At 40.3% G+C, this 18273-nt stretch overlaps 1 protein-coding gene across 3 annotated transcripts in view; it reads left to right on the top strand.

The window, feature by feature from the left end:
* Window positions 1-18273, top strand: part of trpm3 (transient receptor potential cation channel, subfamily M, member 3) — a 136864-nt gene that overhangs the window by 77256 nt on the left and 41335 nt on the right. For all 3 annotated transcript variants that reach the window (XM_079347711.1, XM_079347712.1, XM_079347713.1), the window contains 5 exons: window positions 1312-1391; window positions 2828-3029; window positions 4344-4557; window positions 6944-7068; window positions 7942-8113. In XM_079347711.1, coding sequence (XP_079203837.1) covers window positions 1312-1391; window positions 2828-3029; window positions 4344-4557; window positions 6944-7068; window positions 7942-8113 — 793 coding nt within the window. The remainder of the gene's footprint in view (window positions 1-1311; window positions 1392-2827; window positions 3030-4343; window positions 4558-6943; window positions 7069-7941; window positions 8114-18273) is intronic.

The raw sequence follows: 18273 nt of genomic DNA on the forward strand, positions 1-18273 counted from the left end.
TGTAAGAATGGTACAAAATTAACTAGAATAAGCAATGTTGTTCTACTTTCTGTTATCAAAACCAAAAGACATTTGTCAACCTTGCAACAACATTTAAAACATAACTTTGCAACAGATTACTATACTTCTTTTTTCTTCAAAGCAAACTGCTCTTTATCTTCTCATGATTAGATGCACAGTTAGGGAAATTGAGCAAGCAAATTCATCTAATCTATATCTTTATCATAACAAATCAAAGAGGGACATTAACCAGACAAGTCCTACCAGTCATAGCATAATAAAACAAACAGGTTTTCTCCGCCACTTTTTTTTTGATTAAGCTTGGAATAGAAGTGCTGTTTCATCTAAAAAAAAAAAAAAAAGGCTTTCCTGATGTACATACGACACTTTGACCCCTTGTTGAAACCAGCAATGTGTTACACATGCAAACATATGTACATGCACGTTTAAGTCTCTAATCCTGTGGCACATGTTTATCTCTGGACAGCTCTCTGCTGCTACATGGCTCTTCTGTCCGTGTCTGTCGCAGGATAATTGTCTCTCGTTAGTCTCTCTGTCACTCAGACCTGCAGGAGATACGACTGCAGAGCATCAGGCTGTCACTAAAAACCCATTCCACTTGCTACATTATCCTGAAGAAGTCTTTACTGTACAAATGACAAGAAAGAAAAAAACAAAAACACTAAGAACACATCCTGCGGAGAGACATACACACAGCAGGCGGCACATCAGAATTTTCAAGCACTAGAACTCTGACATAATTTACTGCCTCACTGCATTCAGCATCCGCTTTCTCTCGCCCGGCACTTCATCTCATCCGGTCGGTGCTGCAGTCTGTGAATAACATGACTTCTCCTGTCAGAGTGTCTTCAGTGTTTGAATTATGTGCGAGTGATTGACGCCGCATCTGCTGTGAGTGTGTTTGTTTACGTAATGTATGTTTGGGTGTTCTTAAGTGCTGTGATTTCTACACTTACACCAGGTGTGAGTGCAAAAAAAACAAGTTTATTTTTTGTCTTTTTGTTTTTTATGTAATATCTTTTTTTAGACAAGAAGTCCTTAACAATATACAATTGTCTTTCGTCGCAATACCAACAACAGGACTGTTGCTTGAAGAGAAATAGATTTTCAATATAAAAATAAAGGTCTCAACATGTACATCATCCTTCTTTTACAGGTGAATCCGTCTGTCAAACACGAGCCTGCTCATTATTCCACCTTGTTTTTCTGTCTGTCTAATGTCCCTTTTGCACGTTCAGGTCCATTCTGTCACCGAGACTAACTGAGTTCCTCTGTCTTTGTTTTCTGTAGGCACAGAAATCGTGGATAGAACGAGCGTTCAGCAAGAGAGAATGTGTTCATATCATAGTGAGCGCCAAAGACCCCCATAGGTGAGTAAGGACATCTTTTTCTGATCATTGTGTATACGTGACCCGATATGAAAACGCATCATTCTGTTTTAACATGTGAAAGCAGCAAGACCAACATGAAGGCCTGATCTTGTGTTTCAGGGTTCTACTGTGTTTTTTAATTGCTTTAAAAATGAAATACTCTTATAGACAAGTGAGCTAATCAGCGGCTATGACACACCTCAAATGTTGCAAATTAAGTGCCCTGTTTCACCACCGACCTTTTAAAACATGCCTCGCAGTAATATCATGCTGGCCTCTATTTGCATCACAGGTAGCAGCTCTGAATTAATGAGCTAAAACACAGAAAATATACTTTTTTAAACCACAAATGAGGGATTCAGGGCCATGTCAGTTCAGGGAATCAGTAATGTATTCCACATCATCTTAAAAGGTTATTAATTTAAGTAACACTCACAGGGGCTTCTGCCTATTGCTATGGCAAAGTGTTACTGTTGAGATAAACTCACGAGGGAATACTCTGTGAAATACTTATGCTATGACATGATTAACACTTTAGCTGAATGAAATTCAGTTTGGAGAGACACTTTAGCACTTGATATCTTAAATTTCCTCTCATCCCATAAAGTCACTGTGACGTTATCTAAATCTTTACTACAACTATTGTTGTTGCTTGGGGTGACAACCTTAGAGAAGCAAGTCTAATTCCCTCCGGCCCTCATACGCTCTCATAAACACACAAACACACTCAGGCATACACAGGAAATGCCACTGTTAGTTACAGAATTACCATAACTGTAGGAATGCGAGTGGAAGCCAGTAGAAGAGGAAAAAGGATGTTCCTCAGAATCAAATCAACCTTTTTTCTTTTCAGTCAAAAGCACTTGTGTTGACGTGTAAGGCAGGAGGAGGCAAAGCACCTTTAGTCGGAGATGGCGGAACCATGAAGCGATAATCAAAGCCTCCTGGCTCCCTTTCTTTCTGGAGCTCTCACTGCATCCTGTGAGGTTGAAATGCAGAATACGAAAGATGCTTTCAGTGCATCTCCTATAAGCAAACTCATGCAGCAATACGACAAGTCGTATAACTGTCACTCTGTTGGGATGTGAGGACGAAGGAGAATGAGTGAAAGACAAAAGACAGAGGTTTGCAGAGAGTAAAAAACAAAAGAAAAAATGCTAATTATAGATGGCGGACGCCTGCAGATCACTCCCCCCCCCCTCTATCCCTATCTGGAGTTGAAATTCAGATGACAAGCCGTCACTTCAGCTTCTCACTTCTCGGCACACAAGAGTGTCATATCTCACCCTTTCTCTCTCGCAGTCATACAATCTGCCACCTAATTTCCTCTTTTTCAATCTCCATTGAACAGCATCCTCTTTTTTGGACACTTTCAAGCTTTCAGTAATGATTTCGAACAATGTCATGCCATGTAAAATCTTTTTCTTCTCAATCAGGTGCTGCTGTGGTCGTCTGATAGGTCAGCATGTGGGCCTGCCACCGGGCATCTCAACTAGTCAGAATGACAAGGCGGATCGTTTGGCCAAGAATGACAGCCTGTCGGAGAAGTGGTCGATCAGCAAACACACACAGCTCAGCCCCACGGACGCCTTCGGTACCATCGAGTTCCAGGGAGGAGGACACTCCAACAAAGCCATGGTGAGCCGTTACAAAACGAGCGTGCTGCTTTTTGGCAGTGTCCTGCAGAAACCATGCTCTCACATCATACCTAAAACTACATGATGACTTACTTTGTTTTGACATCTCATGGAAACATTCTCTTAAAAAACTGAAGAATGCACGTATGGGATGCACCTTACCCCCCCAATGTCACAATCTGATGCTCAGAATGATACATGTCTGAGGATAAAGGATGCATAAAGGGAGTTAAACACCCCATGGATGTCAAGAAAAAGTTGAATTATGTGGACATTTGAATTCAAATTGTTCTTGAACATTGATACATCGTGTGCCTTGCTGAACATACTGAAAGTAAATAAAACAGTGTTTGCAGTAAAAGCAAGAAGTGAAACATTATTGACTGTGATTTGTATTTTGCTGAGCTGTAGAAGTCTGACACAAATGGACAGCAAACCTTTCCTAAAGAGGAAAGTGTTTGAGCCTGAACTGACTGAATATTGATTGATGCCAAAGAAGAGAAAAGGTTGAATATTGTAATGATTGTCAAGTTTTAGTCAATTAATACATGTCATACATATTCTTAATGGTAATGAAGACTCGTTCACAGTGCTTGTGCTTAATCCACTTTCTCTTCAGATTGCACTGAGGCTATCGTGTTAATCAAATTTAAAGTTGTCACAGATGAATAATGATCAAATTCACCCTATCAGTATGCGTAAAATGACACTAAAATCAATCGAGTATGAATCTATGAAATAACATTTCATTATCGATGTAAGTTTTTTAAATGTCAAGAGACTGCAGCAATAAAAACTTTCCTTGATTAACTAATCCATTCTTAAAGTAGTTTGAGTGTGTGCACTATGGTAACCATAGTGACAGAAATATGTCACAAACGTGTAGCATTCAGGGATTTAGATGATTGAGGCTGAATCATTTCCAACTTATTACCAGTGTTGAATCACTGATTTAGATAAAGCAGTTTGGGTGTGTGGCGGTGAATTAGATAAACAGATGCTACATCCCGCCTGTGGCTCTCAATCAAAGCAGACATCAGTGCAGTAAATGTGTAGCTTAAAAAAATACACTTACATTAAAAAGGAAATGAATGCACCTGTGCTGGTCTGAAACAAGGAGCCTTGTGATTATTTTTTTCACTTTCAAATGTTTATGTTTACAGATTATTTTCCTGTTTACAAAATATATCTATCCAAACATTGTAACATGTTGGGGGTTAATGTGTGTGTCAGGCACATGCAGACTTTGAGTCATCTGCGTCCCGCTTACGACCTCATACTATAAATCTCTGACACCTACACCACTGTGTTTCAGTACGTGCGTGTGTCATACGACACCAAGCCTGACCTGCTGCTGCACCTGATGACCAAGGAGTGGCAGCTGGATCTGCCCAAGCTGCTCATCTCAGTCCATGGAGGCCTGCAGAACTTTGAACTGCAGCCCAAACTCAAACAGGTCTTTGGCAAAGGGCTCATTAAGGCTGCAATGACAACAGGAGCCTGGATCTTCACAGGAGGGGTCAACACAGGTGAAGTGAAACATTTGTTGCATTTCCTTGAATGTAGTCATACATGTCTGTGATAATATTCATTTAGATGTTTAATCAATTATGTTCAACATTAGCAATTTATTTTCAAAGGTTGATGAAGATTATAAAACAGTGCATCACAGTATCATTCTTTTATGTATATAATAAGCCCTCTGCTAAACTTACAGACACTCCATTTTTTTCTTATTTTTATTGCTGGAAGTCAATGAAATGGTGCCACATTTAGACCAAAGGTGTGATTGATAACACAAACGTGATAGACTGACTGTATTGAATGTGGAGGCAATTAGGCTCATGCACTAACGTCACCGTGATTCACATACACTACTGTTGTGGTACTCTGGGTGCAGTCACACTGACCACCTGTACCGTGCCGTACTCAATCACTATTGACCCTCCTTGTTGCACCAAGAATAAAGCACAAGCATAGCTTTATGTCGTTTTGAAGCGTGCTCAGTTAACAAACAGGCGGACTCGAGAAAAAAAATGTAAAAAGGGGACGTACAGTTGAGTCCGTTTGTGCACATCGCAGAATAACACTGAGAACACGACAACTGCTTCACCGACTCTGCAGCTCATTTTGAGTCACTTTAATCAGATACGGCCCTAAATTAATTTGAAAAATAATAAAAGAGAAGAGAGAAGCTCGGTCGAGTCCGCATATTGGAGAGCAACACAGAGAACACGAGAGCTACTTAGTGACTTATTTTGAGTAATTTTAGTCAGATACAGCCATAAAACTCTGAATTTCTCCATAATGAAGGCTGTCAGCGTTGTGTCCCCGTGTTCTTGTGCTCATGCATGAAGTGTAACGTGCTGAAGCACACCTCTCTGAAGTGTACCGTGCCTGAGCACGAAACACATGCTAGTACGTTCAGACAACATGGGTACTGTGTTTTATTTGAAGTGTCAAGGGGGTACCAGGTCTGTACAGTTCCTGCAGGTGTTGCAGGTTCTTCTTTCATGGGCAGCCCCCGCCTGGTCAGCCTGAGGGACATGTATCTATAGGGGGAACAGAACCAGGTCTCCCATCAAAAGCCTCCACCAAGAGAGTTGCTGTTTCAGAGTTGGTACAGGGCCTCTTGGATCTCTTTTGGGTTGATCTCACAAGTGGTTGAAAGAGGTCCTTTATGCCACTTCCCGAATGCTCCATCCTGGATACAGATGTTGCCCCCCTTTGGCAAACCAGGAATTGGCAGCAATAATGGCCTGTGTCAGTAAGAGGGTCAGGTTTGGCATACCAACCGCTGTTGCCATTAGCTGTAGGTGTGGACACCAATAGGGAAGACCCACTGCTGTTGAGCAATTGCAAAGAACCTAAGGTCAGACCTGACTTTGTAGATTTAAAGCAGAGGGGCCCAATATGTCGATCGAGATCTACCAGTCGATCGCAAAAGGCATTGTGGGTAGATCGCACAGCATTATAAAAAGTAGACGTCAGCCTATCGTCCGTCCTCACTATGAAAAAAGGCTCCGCGCCTCTGTATTTTTCTCTGAAGTTTAGTTTCATGAAAACAAAAAAAGTAAACACTGTCGCGATGAGACTGCGGGTCTATTTTTTAGAACGGCAATTAAATGAATCGGAGCAAAGATGCAACGTAGTGTTCAGAGGCTGCGGCAATCAAGTTATTGTTACAAGTTTGTTGCAGCAAGAAAGGCAGAGGATGATCAGGCAAAGAGGAGGAAAGGTGACAATTGTAACGAGCTAAGAGAATGAGAAAGAGTGAGCGAGCCTCCAGATGAAACAAATAGACAATAGAGATGTAAATGTAGCCGAGGCTGAAAAATGAAAGGACATGCAATGAATCAGAATATATTCAGGTCTGATAGAACCGTAGTGACTGTTGATATTATAAGGCGGATGAATAGAGTAATGGAGCAGTATTGTAAAGTTCCCAACCTTGATATACAGAAAGAAATAGAGAGTAAGCTTTTGTAACAGAATGGGTGCAGGGGAAGAATGACACTGGCCTGAATAATGGATGGAGGGATCAACTGGAGCAGTAACTGAGTGTGGAGGTGGAGAAAGAATGAATGTCACCAGGAGAGATTGGATGAGATGGCTCTCAGGACTGCTGCTCCTCAGAGAATGACAACTACTTGGAACTAAAACCTGTGTGCGTTTTAACCCTGTTTGTGTGTGTGTGTGTGTGTGTGTGTGTGTGTGTGTGTGTGTGTGTGTGTGTGTGAACGTGCGCACATTCAAACTGGCTGCCCAACAACTGTTCCTATTTGATTCTGTTTATCACAGCAGAGTGTATCATTATTTATGTTTAAGCTGAATATTGATCATGACAAAAACTGATATCATCTATCTCTCCCTTCTGCAAACACTCTTTATGCAAACACACACACACACACACAGGGGTGATTCGCCATGTGGGGGATGCTCTGAAGGACCACGCTTCCAAGTCAAGGGGGAAGATCTGCACCATTGGCATCGCTCCATGGGGCATCGTAGAAAATCAAGAGGATCTTGTTGGCAAAGACGTGAGTCTCTGACAACACTCTAACAGAGGAAGATTAAACAGTAACAATATGAGTGCCTGCAAACATGCTTTAGCCCTTGTGTTTACTGTAGATGTGGAAATTGTCCAGTGCAGTCAACAGTTTCCAAATGTAAATGTCAGTCTATGGGTTTATTAACCGAGAAGCTGAGTAAGCCTCTTCAGTCCGTGATAAACACCTCTTCAAAGTAAGTTGGACAGCTGGTGAAGCACATGCTGATTCATTCAAATCTCTGGAATCAAACTCTTATTGTTAAAAATGTATTTCAAAGTGCTGCACGTGCTGAAGAACTCAAGCAGAGCCATTTGATGGTGGAGGCTAAAATGAGATTATTAAGTGCTGGAGCTCCTTGACGTGCTTCATTGCTCTCAACTGTATGTCTAATGGTCAGAAGAGTTCACCTCAGACTGTCGGCCGCTTACCGAGTCGATCCAAGTCCTACCTCCTGAGAAAACATTGATGTGTAATTAAGTGGTATGTTTATTAGCTGTATAATAAAGGTGTTGCTTAAAAATGATGGATCGTGAGAATGTATCAGGGTTTCTTCACATGCTATTCTTTCATGAGATCCTCGATTGAAAAAAGAAAAGCCGTAACCAGGGTGCGAATCGGGGGGGCCCCCACCTCCAACACAGTTTTCAGGCGGGTTCAAGTGTCAATCAGTGTCAAAAAACTGTCATTGACTATGAGAACATACTTCTATTGCTTGCCATATTTATTTTGAAGTAAACCGTGGTTACGTTCCTGAGGAAAAATACCCTTGTCATTATGTGTTTTTCTTTGTTTGGTTGCCACATCTAGCGTGGGTTTCTTCGTTGTTTGTTCTATTGTTAAATGTCATCTTCTCTTATGTAGGTGGTGCGTCCATACCAAACCATGTCCAACCCTATGAGCAAGCTGACAGTTCTGAACAGTCTCCACTCCCACTTCATCCTGGCAGATAATGGCACCACCGGAAAGTATGGCGCTGAGGTCAAACTGCGACGGCAGCTCGAGAAACACATCTCCCTCCAGAAGATCAACACACGTGAGTGGAAGCTCCTGTTTGAGCTGTCATGGCTCTTACCATTACCAGGCTGACCTACCTACCTTTTATTAGGGAAGGGTGTTTTTTTTAATGACACAGAGAGTGAGTGATAACAACATAAAGAAGCTGTTATCATTGTTTGGTCAACGACAACACTGGGGGTTAATTGAGTTCAAACTCTGTTTAATAGCTACAGCCAGACTAAAATTACCATTACGTGCTTTTTTACTGAACACATGCTGTCAGACAGTGTATTTTTAGTCTGCTTTGATAGCACTCCACAAGCCTTTGAAAGTGTTCCTGCCTTCAGGAGGTTTTTTTTTTTTTTACTGTTAAAGCTTCCTGACAACACAGATGAACTCCTCATATGAAACTGCCTGATCATTTCTGTCTCACACGAAGCTGCCAAAAACAAACAGACACAGACATAATGACAGCAAACAAACCAATGTACAGTGTGCCTACAAACATACTATATTGTGTACTGTCGATTTAGAGTACAATAGGTTTCACTTAAATAAAAGAAGAATACAAAGCACATTAGATGTTTGTAATTATTTATTTACTTTTTTGTATTGTCTCGTTGGCAAAGTCTGTCATTGTTATGTGAAAGTTCAAACCAATCCAAACATAGTATCATACATGGCGTTTTAAAACACTGGGTTAGCATCACTGAGGACAAGTTGGCCTAATTTTTTTTGTGTTGTCATCAAAAGTGCATTATGTGATGATAAAATGCCATGAGGACTGAAGTGGTAATGTGCATTGGTATCTGCATATGATTATGATTATTTTGGGTGGAGGGCTCATCGCCGATGAGACCTTGTCACAATCCATTTTTCCGTTTTCAATTTGCACATTATTCCCTCACTAGAAACCAAATGGATTTGAATACAAAATGCATTTCTCAGTCATACTCTATCTCCCTCTCTGTCTCTCATTCTCTCACACAGACAATGGTCACAGACACACAAATACCTTGTATACCTTTAAATACATTGCTCAATGCTACCTCTCTCAGCTTTGTTTAGAATTCATCAAGGTCGGGAACAAACAAAGACTCAAAGACATATTCTTTGGCGCAATGATTTGTTATTACCTCTTCTTTTGTTATCATGAAGTTACATGTTTGTCATTTAGTCAGGGTTTCACACTGATTGTTAAAACACATCCTGTTTAAAAACTGACGCTATAGAGAAAAAGATTATGCCAATATATGTTTACAGTGTCAAGAGCAAAGTGACACCTCAAATGTTAACTGTGTCAGCACCGTTTTATTCAGTTTCTAGTGCTGATGTGAGCTGATGGGGACTTATTGTGGGTGTGCTAAACGTCAGTCAGGATGATTCTTTGTTTAGCTACCTTCTTCCAACTATCAGCTTGACATCAGGGATGTAAGAATTTCCTGGTCTGGTTGAGAGGGTACACACTCTTACTTTCTCCCTGTTCATCATGAAGTCATGTGACCCATGGACTTCCCTTTGTCATCCTATGCCTGGAATCATACAATAGGGGCTGGGAAGGCAAAGGGACGCTCAGTCGTCATGTAAGCTTCTGACCATCCATGTTATAGAAATGAACAACTAACTTATTCTCTGGTTTTAACTGCACGATACAAGGTGCGCATTAACGCTGCTTTGGATGTCTCAATCTTACAATGTTTTTTTGTGGGTTTTGCTTTTTGGTAAGATCAAATGAAAACATTTGACAGAATATTCACAGAAACAACAAACATATGTAATTACTGATACAATGGACAGACATATAATTGTAATTCAACAGGAAGATAGGGAACCATGTTTGTAATGTATGTGCTACTAATCAACCCTTAATAAAGAGGTACTTTAAATCCCTGTCTGACTCTCTCACAAGACCGAACTGATGTCAGAAGTGTCATCGATAACAAGCTTTGTAACACATCACTTGAGTTGTCTTTAAGTGCTGTATTAGTCAATATTGATCTATTGCGTCAATCAAAGTTGCTTTTAGAACTAAAATTGAAAAGAAGTTTGAGGTTATTTTTTTGGTATCTTTGACAAATCCACCTCATGTTACCATTTTTGTTTAACAACTGTTGCCACAACTGCTATTGCCATTTTTCAAGTTAATTTGCAGCAGCATAGTGCCATTACTGTATGTCTGGGTGTGTCTCCTATGCTGTACTAGTTGGGCCTTTATTTCCCTTACTTCCTCATTCAGAGCTGTAGGGTGGGCAGACAAGGACCATTTCTTGATTTGATTACCTGTCCACAATCGAGGAGTACATCAATCTTCCTCGCAGCAGGACTCTCTTGGGATGCCAGTGTAGCCTGAGGTCCTGTCAAGGCAAGGCGGATAAAGAAAGTAAAGAGAGTAAAAGGCAGTTTGACTTGAATGGCCTAACACGTGGTTTGCAGACCACAAGTAACCACACACTCCATATTTTTCTCTTAACACACACACTGCACACAAGATGAAAGAAGTGTGGTGGAGAGATAGGCGTAATCTCCCCCTGTGGTATTTTTGTGATGTATGGGCAATCTAGCAGCTAATCCTACTGTGCCTGTATGAAATATTTTCAAGCAATGGCTGTCACCACGCGACTGCCAGAAATGCTTTAGTAGTCAAATTGGCTCCCCACCATTTTAACTCAAACATCTTTGAGTATGGGAATCATTTTATTTGAGCAAATGTATTGGCTTTCAGAGAAGATTCTACATTAATAATCAAATCTAGGAGATGATAAATAAAAAATAAAAAAATCTGATTACTTTGCACATTACACATCTCCATTGCCAGTTATGGGAGTACTTTTGGCGCCTTTCAGAACTCATCATCGTGGCACAATTGAAGATATGCATTCTCACCTTTTCCCTCTGGTCTCTGTTGTATATTTGATGTTGTGGAAGCATTTGCAATGTGTGGTTTTGGATCATCTTCAGGGAATAGTAGACAGGAATATCCGAGGGACATCTCTGAATGGGTGGTAAACGAAACAAATGTGTTACAACAGGAAACTGTGGTTGCTGGCAAGCTGTAAATGTGGAGGATGGTGCCAGAGTGTTCGCATGCTAGAGTGAACACACAGTACTATGTCCTGCCGTGCATGCACATACATGTCTCTCATGAGACTCGTTCGGTTGTTCATGGTCTAGTTTGATTGGACCTTTAACTGGAGCGGGATATGCAAATGAACCTGGATTACTGTGACAGGGAGGCAGCACAGGATGCTTTGCATGCAAACAGAGGGACAGAGCTTATTGCCAGTGACTATAGATATATTGCACAACTATTGCTTAACTGTATTCCTTATCAAAATACATTCTCATAGTGACTCTTTAAGGTCAAACACATGGGGCCATATTCCCTATGCAATGAGGCAACTCCTGATGTTTGAAGACATTTTTCAAACCTAAATATGAAGAAAGGAGAGTTCCTCCAGGAATGTGTCTTATTTTCTCCCTTAATTGGACAAGAACAAAAAGTAAAAAAAAAAAAAACCTTCAACCATTATTACCTCAAAGTTGTTTTGCACATGTCAAAATATAACACATGCCAGGTTCGGATAATGTAAAAGCAATTAATTTGTACACATTCATATAACGTCTGCAGGAATGAATAAGGCACCTTGAGTGTGCCCTCTCCCCCATTTCACCTGAATTACTCCGAATATTAAAATGTGCACTATACAGTAAGTACTTTGTGTGTTGAATGTGTGCAGAGATGTTGGAATGTGTGTGGGGATGTTTAACTGTGTCTGATGTGTACCCTTCACTGACCCTCGCATGGCGCTGATTTCATTAATCACAGCGTAGGTAAAGGTGGAAGTAAGCTTGGGTAATTGAATCCACCCATAAGACCTTGCATTGCAGATTAGCTCTGACATTGTGACCTCCACTCAGCAGTCCCCCATACACAGGATATTACAGTTAAGCATGGAAACATTGGAATTCAAGAGGGTTGTCATAACCTTCTTTCAAGCACTTATAGTTCTTAGACAAACTTGATTTTTTGGGATATAATGTAGCTTATAATACTGCCCACATTTGGCTACCCAAATGTGTTTTTTATTTTTTTTATTAAATTTTTTTTACACATATTTCCCAGCTACAATGTAAATCTGGCTTACAAATATCAACCTCTGCTGAATGTGATTGTTTCAAACAGCACAAATAGCAGAGCAATGTTATGAAGTTTATCATATTTCTGAATAGTTGACAATCAGGTGCAATTTCAATGTTACATACTTTATTCAGTTTCAGAAACAGTCAATATAATGAGCCACATAATTTGCCATTTTTACGTTCTGCCTATTCTCTGGTCTTTGGTTTTGGTCCTTGTGGTGGTGCAGCATTGATGACAGGCTGAACCGACTCACTCCTGAATCACGTGGGCTGAATGGCTCAAAATACATGTCAAAATGATAAGTATGAACTGCTCAGCCCTGTGCTGCAGAGATAACAGAGCCAGTAGTGGGTATGATTATATAGAATATTTGCCCCAAGTATAGTTCCAGGTTGAGGACGTGCTTGGACGGAAACATGCCGTATGGAAGTGACTGCTAATGGGAAGTATAATAAAACAAAAATTTTTGGTCCTGTAGATGACATATGGAAAATACTAAACAATTTGAAGACGTCTTGATTAATGCAAGTTTTTATTCTATTTCTGGGTGCGTATTTTCTAGCCTTTCCCAAAGTGGAGTGTTTGGCTGAAATGACATAAACTGCAGCGAGCTTATGTCAACCCAGATGAAAAATCGTAGCACTCACACTTATAATGTGATCACATGTTCTCTGTTGCTGTTATGAATTTGTTCAAATCAGACCAACATGGAAAAGTAAATCTTGTCTCATCGGTTGCTGATTCGTCATCATGCCAGCTGAAATTTGAGTGTTCAGGCAAAACAAGTCAAACTTAATTTAAGATAGAGCTCAAATAAATGTCAACTTAGACTCTTTTACACATTGTTTCAAAAGGACCAGATTTAAATGAGTCATTTTAAAATGAAAGAAAATCCCTGTATGATTCATGTAGTTATTTTTTATCATCTCGTCCCAACCCAGGTTAAGTGAGCTTGACAAACAGGGAGACCACACAGTTTGTTTTTTTCGTAATTTATTGAAAACGAAGGTAAATCTGTTCAAAGAGTGTGTAATCTGTAACTCAGTGTTGGTTGCAATGGTGAATGTGTGAAGTGTTGACGAGAGAGTGATCGAGACTGAGAAGCCAATGTAAATACTGCCCAGGTGCATGATATCAAATTAACTGGCTCCATCCATTTCTGCCTGAAGGCTACCTGAGTGAGGAGAGATACAAGGCAGCAAAAGAACACTGACACAGTCAGGGGTCGTCACACATCCCAAAACTCATACATTGGTTTACTTTCCTTATGAAAAAAACCCCCAAAACATTCATAAACATATTGATTTCAAAATGCCAATTAAAGCTCAAAATTACTGGGGTTCATAAATGTCTGAACTTTTTCCCTTGAAATAATTACTTCGATCATTTATATCTGGAGCAGTAACAAGGAGTTAAAAATGAGGTCATCATGTGGACACTCTCTCTCCTTGGTGTCTTGTGGTTCGACTCACAACCCTTTCAGAGGGCTCAAAAGCAACGCTACCAAGTGCACCCTCGGTTTGTACCCAGTCTGCTGTCTGATGGTCATCTTGCAGCCCAGCAGACTTTGTTCTTTAGCCACAGGCAGTAGCTGCTTCACTTAGCAGTTACTCACAGTGACTTGAGGGCTTGTCAGAGGACCTGTCCCTGGATACCAATCTGTTGCAACCTTGTGGTTGCCTCTGCATCAAACCTACACTTGAAGGACCTTCTTCAGCCTTGTTATACTTTCTTTTATGCAATGTGTGAATGCTTCAGTCTTTTTGAGTTCAACTTTTTGAAACTCAAAAGACAGACTTCCATGTCACTATGAGGTTTGCAATGTACAGCAACTTCTGCAGCATAGAGCACAAGACCAGGTTTGGCCTGATATTGATTGTTATGATCTGATTGGGACTAGTGAATCTGTTGGATCTTCACCAAGGCACTGGTATAGGTTCTTGCAAGTGTTAAGGACACATGAACAAGCTGTTGTAATGACACTGAGGGTTTACTCAAACTAGGCAATCCATTTCAGGTTCAAGCGCATTTGACCCCCAAAGTCCAGTTCGTTTTACTTTTGTAAGTTCTTCAACCAGTGCTCAAGCACTGTACACTTTTGTTGTCCTGGCACCGATAGAAGCGTTGCTTTGGTACAGTAGCTAATGCATGAACACAAGCACGGGTACACACCGTGAACATGAAGTATGATTGATCCATTTATCAAAAAGTGTTATGGCTGTATCTGATTGAAATTACTCAAAAAAAGCAAAAGAGTTAATGCATTCATAATATCGATGTTGTTCTGCAATGTGTAGACACTGACTCAAGTCCCCCTTTTGGCTTCATAATTAGCAAAGCCAAACCTGTTGTATTACGTCGTTATGTACGAGAGGTAACGCTTGGGTCTGATTAGTTTTGGAGCAGCTCCAGCACGGTACGGAACAACTTTGCTTAGTGTGAATGTGACCTAAATGCCTTCCATTTTCCAATCTGACCGTACATTGCTGTGAATCTGCCTTCCATTGCTCTGCCATGTAGCTTGACCTGACTGGAGAACAAACTCACTTCTTTCATGCTGCCTGTTACCTAAAATGTCTCCATGTCCAAGAGCAGATATTGCTAGCTGTACATAGACAGATTGGGTCCATCTTGTCCCAGCTACTAGACTGGGTTCAGCTGCTCATTGTGTCACGTTTTGACCTACTCAGGGTTATTTCCATCCTCATCTGGGTGCATTAAGCTCTTTATTAAGGACGAAAACAGTCACTTCTAGAGTTGCTCTTTCCATACAAGTCAGCATTGCTGAGGTAACATGGGAGTCCAAGCCATTTCTTGATGTATGAACTGACAGTACTCACAGTTTCACCACTTGATGGGTAGTTCATTGGTCACATCAGGTGGGTAAGTCCTCACTACAGGCAGCCAACAGTTTCAACTTGCCAGGAACTAATGATTTGGCTATGGCATTGAAATCTTTGATGGTTTATTGCCTCAGCTACTCTGGTCTGATTCTTTGAAAAACATGTGTACCACCGCTCTAAACTCTTCCCCTCAGGACGCAATGTGTTCCACTAAAGAACTCTTATTTCTGAGTTTCTTTTTGATGGAATTGCTGGCAGATTGTTTTGGATTTTATCATAATTTCTGCCTTTCTTACATACTGTGAGTGTAAGGTACTTTCAGTAGCTTTTGATGAATGCTATGGTTGAGATCAGAACAGTCAGTTCTTCATGTAAATGCAGATAGAAGGTGCCCAAACTGTTGGTGTTTTCCTAACAAGCAGAACAGATAATCGGTTCTTTGGCCTTTCCTTTGGCATTTTGAGAACTGCAAATGTTGGAAGTCGTTTCTAAAAAGGTTTGTGATTGTCTTTGGCACATGGTAGAAATCAATGGCTGTCCAGAGCCTTGTGTTTAGAGAGGATCTCAAGAACCTAAATAGTTCCAGGAATAAGACACGCAGATCTCTTCTTCCCTTTGTGCAGTGTGAATGTAACGCAAAATCAATCAAACTTTATTTGAAAAGCGCTTTTCATACAAAGATGTATCACAAAGTGCTTTTACACCAAAATGAATCAAACAGCAACAACACGACTCCCTCCCCCACAATCCAAAAACTAAAGTAAAATAATCATGCTTCAGGATTTGAAGAATCCCATAAAATTGAACGCAATTTTTTCTGGTTGAATATGTCATCACGATTGTTCTGCTTCAGGAAAGTTGCCATCTAATGAACAACAGCAATAGAAGATCTTCCCTTAAATCCCTTTAACCCAAGGATACAACTTGTAAATATATATTTTCTATTTGTTGTCTATTTGTCTGCCTTGGTTATACCTCAGCTTGACTCAAATGACTGATAAAAATAATGCACTGACAGCTTGCTTAAATTTGAATTCCTCATGATCTCACTTCAGAACAGAAAATCTGAAGTTTGAGAGACACTTTGCCCTTTTATGTCTCGTACCCCCTGACCCTTGTTTTTTTCTAGCCTGTCAAACCAGGTAGCCTTCACACACACACACACACACACACACACACACACACACACACAGATCTGATGGTTCCTGTCTTCTTAAGTTGCTGCTAGCTTGCTATGTTGTTGTGAATATTGAAGTGCTTTCAAAATGGATTTTGACTAATATTATTGTATTTCTTTTTGGGTAGGATTGTTCAGCGACAATGACCCACATTCAGCAGCACACATGCTCCAGTCTTGCTGATACAAATTTGACATACACAAAGATGAACTCCCAGACACACACACACACACACACACACACACACACAAAGGATGAGTCATTGCTGGATCCATAATTAGGATCATTTAAACATGTTATATTCTCTGTGTCCCTTTTACACACTTCTCTTTTCCTCCTAAATACCTTCTGCTCCTTGTTTCCTCCTCATTCCCCAGCCAGGATAAATATAGAAAGTTGTGTCTACAGACTCTCATTGTCCAGCCTTTTTTTTCTTTTCTTCTGCCTCTGCTTTTTCACACCTTTTCCTTTGACAGAAGAGGTGTGGGCACTGAGTTAAAACCATCAGTTATCAAGACACAAAAGAGAGAAAGAAGAGAGTAGGGGTTTGACAGTTAAGTTAACTGATGCTTTGGAATGTGTGAAATGGGGAATTGTGTAAGAAGGGGGATTGAACGTGTTGAATGACAGTACAATGTGTAGGTTGAAGAATGAAGGATTTAACTTCTCAATTCACATAATACACAGAAGAATAGATACTATTATCTTTTATCTTATTTGATTCATTTTTCATTGCAGTTCAAGAGTTAAGCGTGTGTCTTAAAAAAACAGGTACACTTCTTATTAAAAGCACAGACTGTGTGGGTGTCTCCAAACACTTGTGCTATTTTTGCTCATGTGTGAGAAGCTGTGAAAGTAGACCAAAAAGGCTCAGTTTGGGTGATGACTAATAAATCTCTAACAGCTGTGCCAATCACATGGATGTGTGACAACAACGACTTAACAAATGAAAGAACGATTCCTCTGGAATTTATACTTCTGTGCAGATGAGCACGCATTGAGGCTTCATATCCTAAATGTGATTCAGCACAGCTTGGAGTGTACTACATTTCAAGAATGAAACATGAACTGCTTTGAAAATCTGCTCAGAAAGTTGAAAAGGAGGTCATGACGCAAAGGATTAATGCGGCTCAGTTATTTAATATCGCTCCCTTGGCTCCGCCCTCAAAAAAAATGGTGAATATCATATGTGCAACTGTCCTGTCCTGATGTGTGTAAAGGTGTGTGTGTGGTTATACTGTAGCAGCCAGGTGTCACTTGTTATCTAATCAGGGTAAACACCTTTGATGTCTGCGCATAATTACACCACACTCTGGCACTTTACTTCATCAATTCAAGCAGGTTTATCAGCCTGTCTGTCCTCCTGCATGCATTTTGTTGGAGTGATTTAATCAGGAGGAGGTTTTTATACAGTATAACACAGTGTTTAACAGATGCTGTTAGAGTCACCTCACTTGTATTAATGATGTATTCAAAAACAGTGGGTGTCATCCAGAGCACAAATAAACATGTGAAGTCACACACTCATGCCGGCTCCCTGAAGATGAATGGGGGCAGAGGGCCTTCAAGAGCCTGGCTGGTTGTAGCCTTTGTAAATGTTGAACTGCTAATAATGTTGAGTCCTTCTTAAGCTGTAGTTAATATAATCACAAAAGCAGACATGGGCAGAAACACATGTAGAGCCTCTTTATTATTAACAGTCCGTTTTGCACTTCCTCATTTGAAGGAACCTCACATGTTCTCGTTAGTTCAACACAAAAACATAGAAAACTATCAAGAAAAATCCACGTTTCTTGAGAAATGAAGACATCTTGGACAGTGCTCGAAACAAGTGTCGAACTTGGCAAAGTAAGCACTTCAGTCAGAAGCTTCTTCACTTTAAAATGTAACAGATTTGCTCTTAAGCTACTGTATAGGCTTACATTTCCTGCTAGAGTTAAAGGTATTCTTTGAAAAATGCCAAATCATGCAAACACGGCGCATGTGCTTAAACACTTGTGTTTAATTAGTTATGGAAAGAGAGTTTAAACCCAGA

Source organism: Symphodus melops (assembly GCF_947650265.1).
Source record: "Symphodus melops genome assembly, chromosome: 1".
Lineage (NCBI taxonomy): Eukaryota > Metazoa > Chordata > Actinopteri > Labriformes > Labridae > Symphodus > Symphodus melops.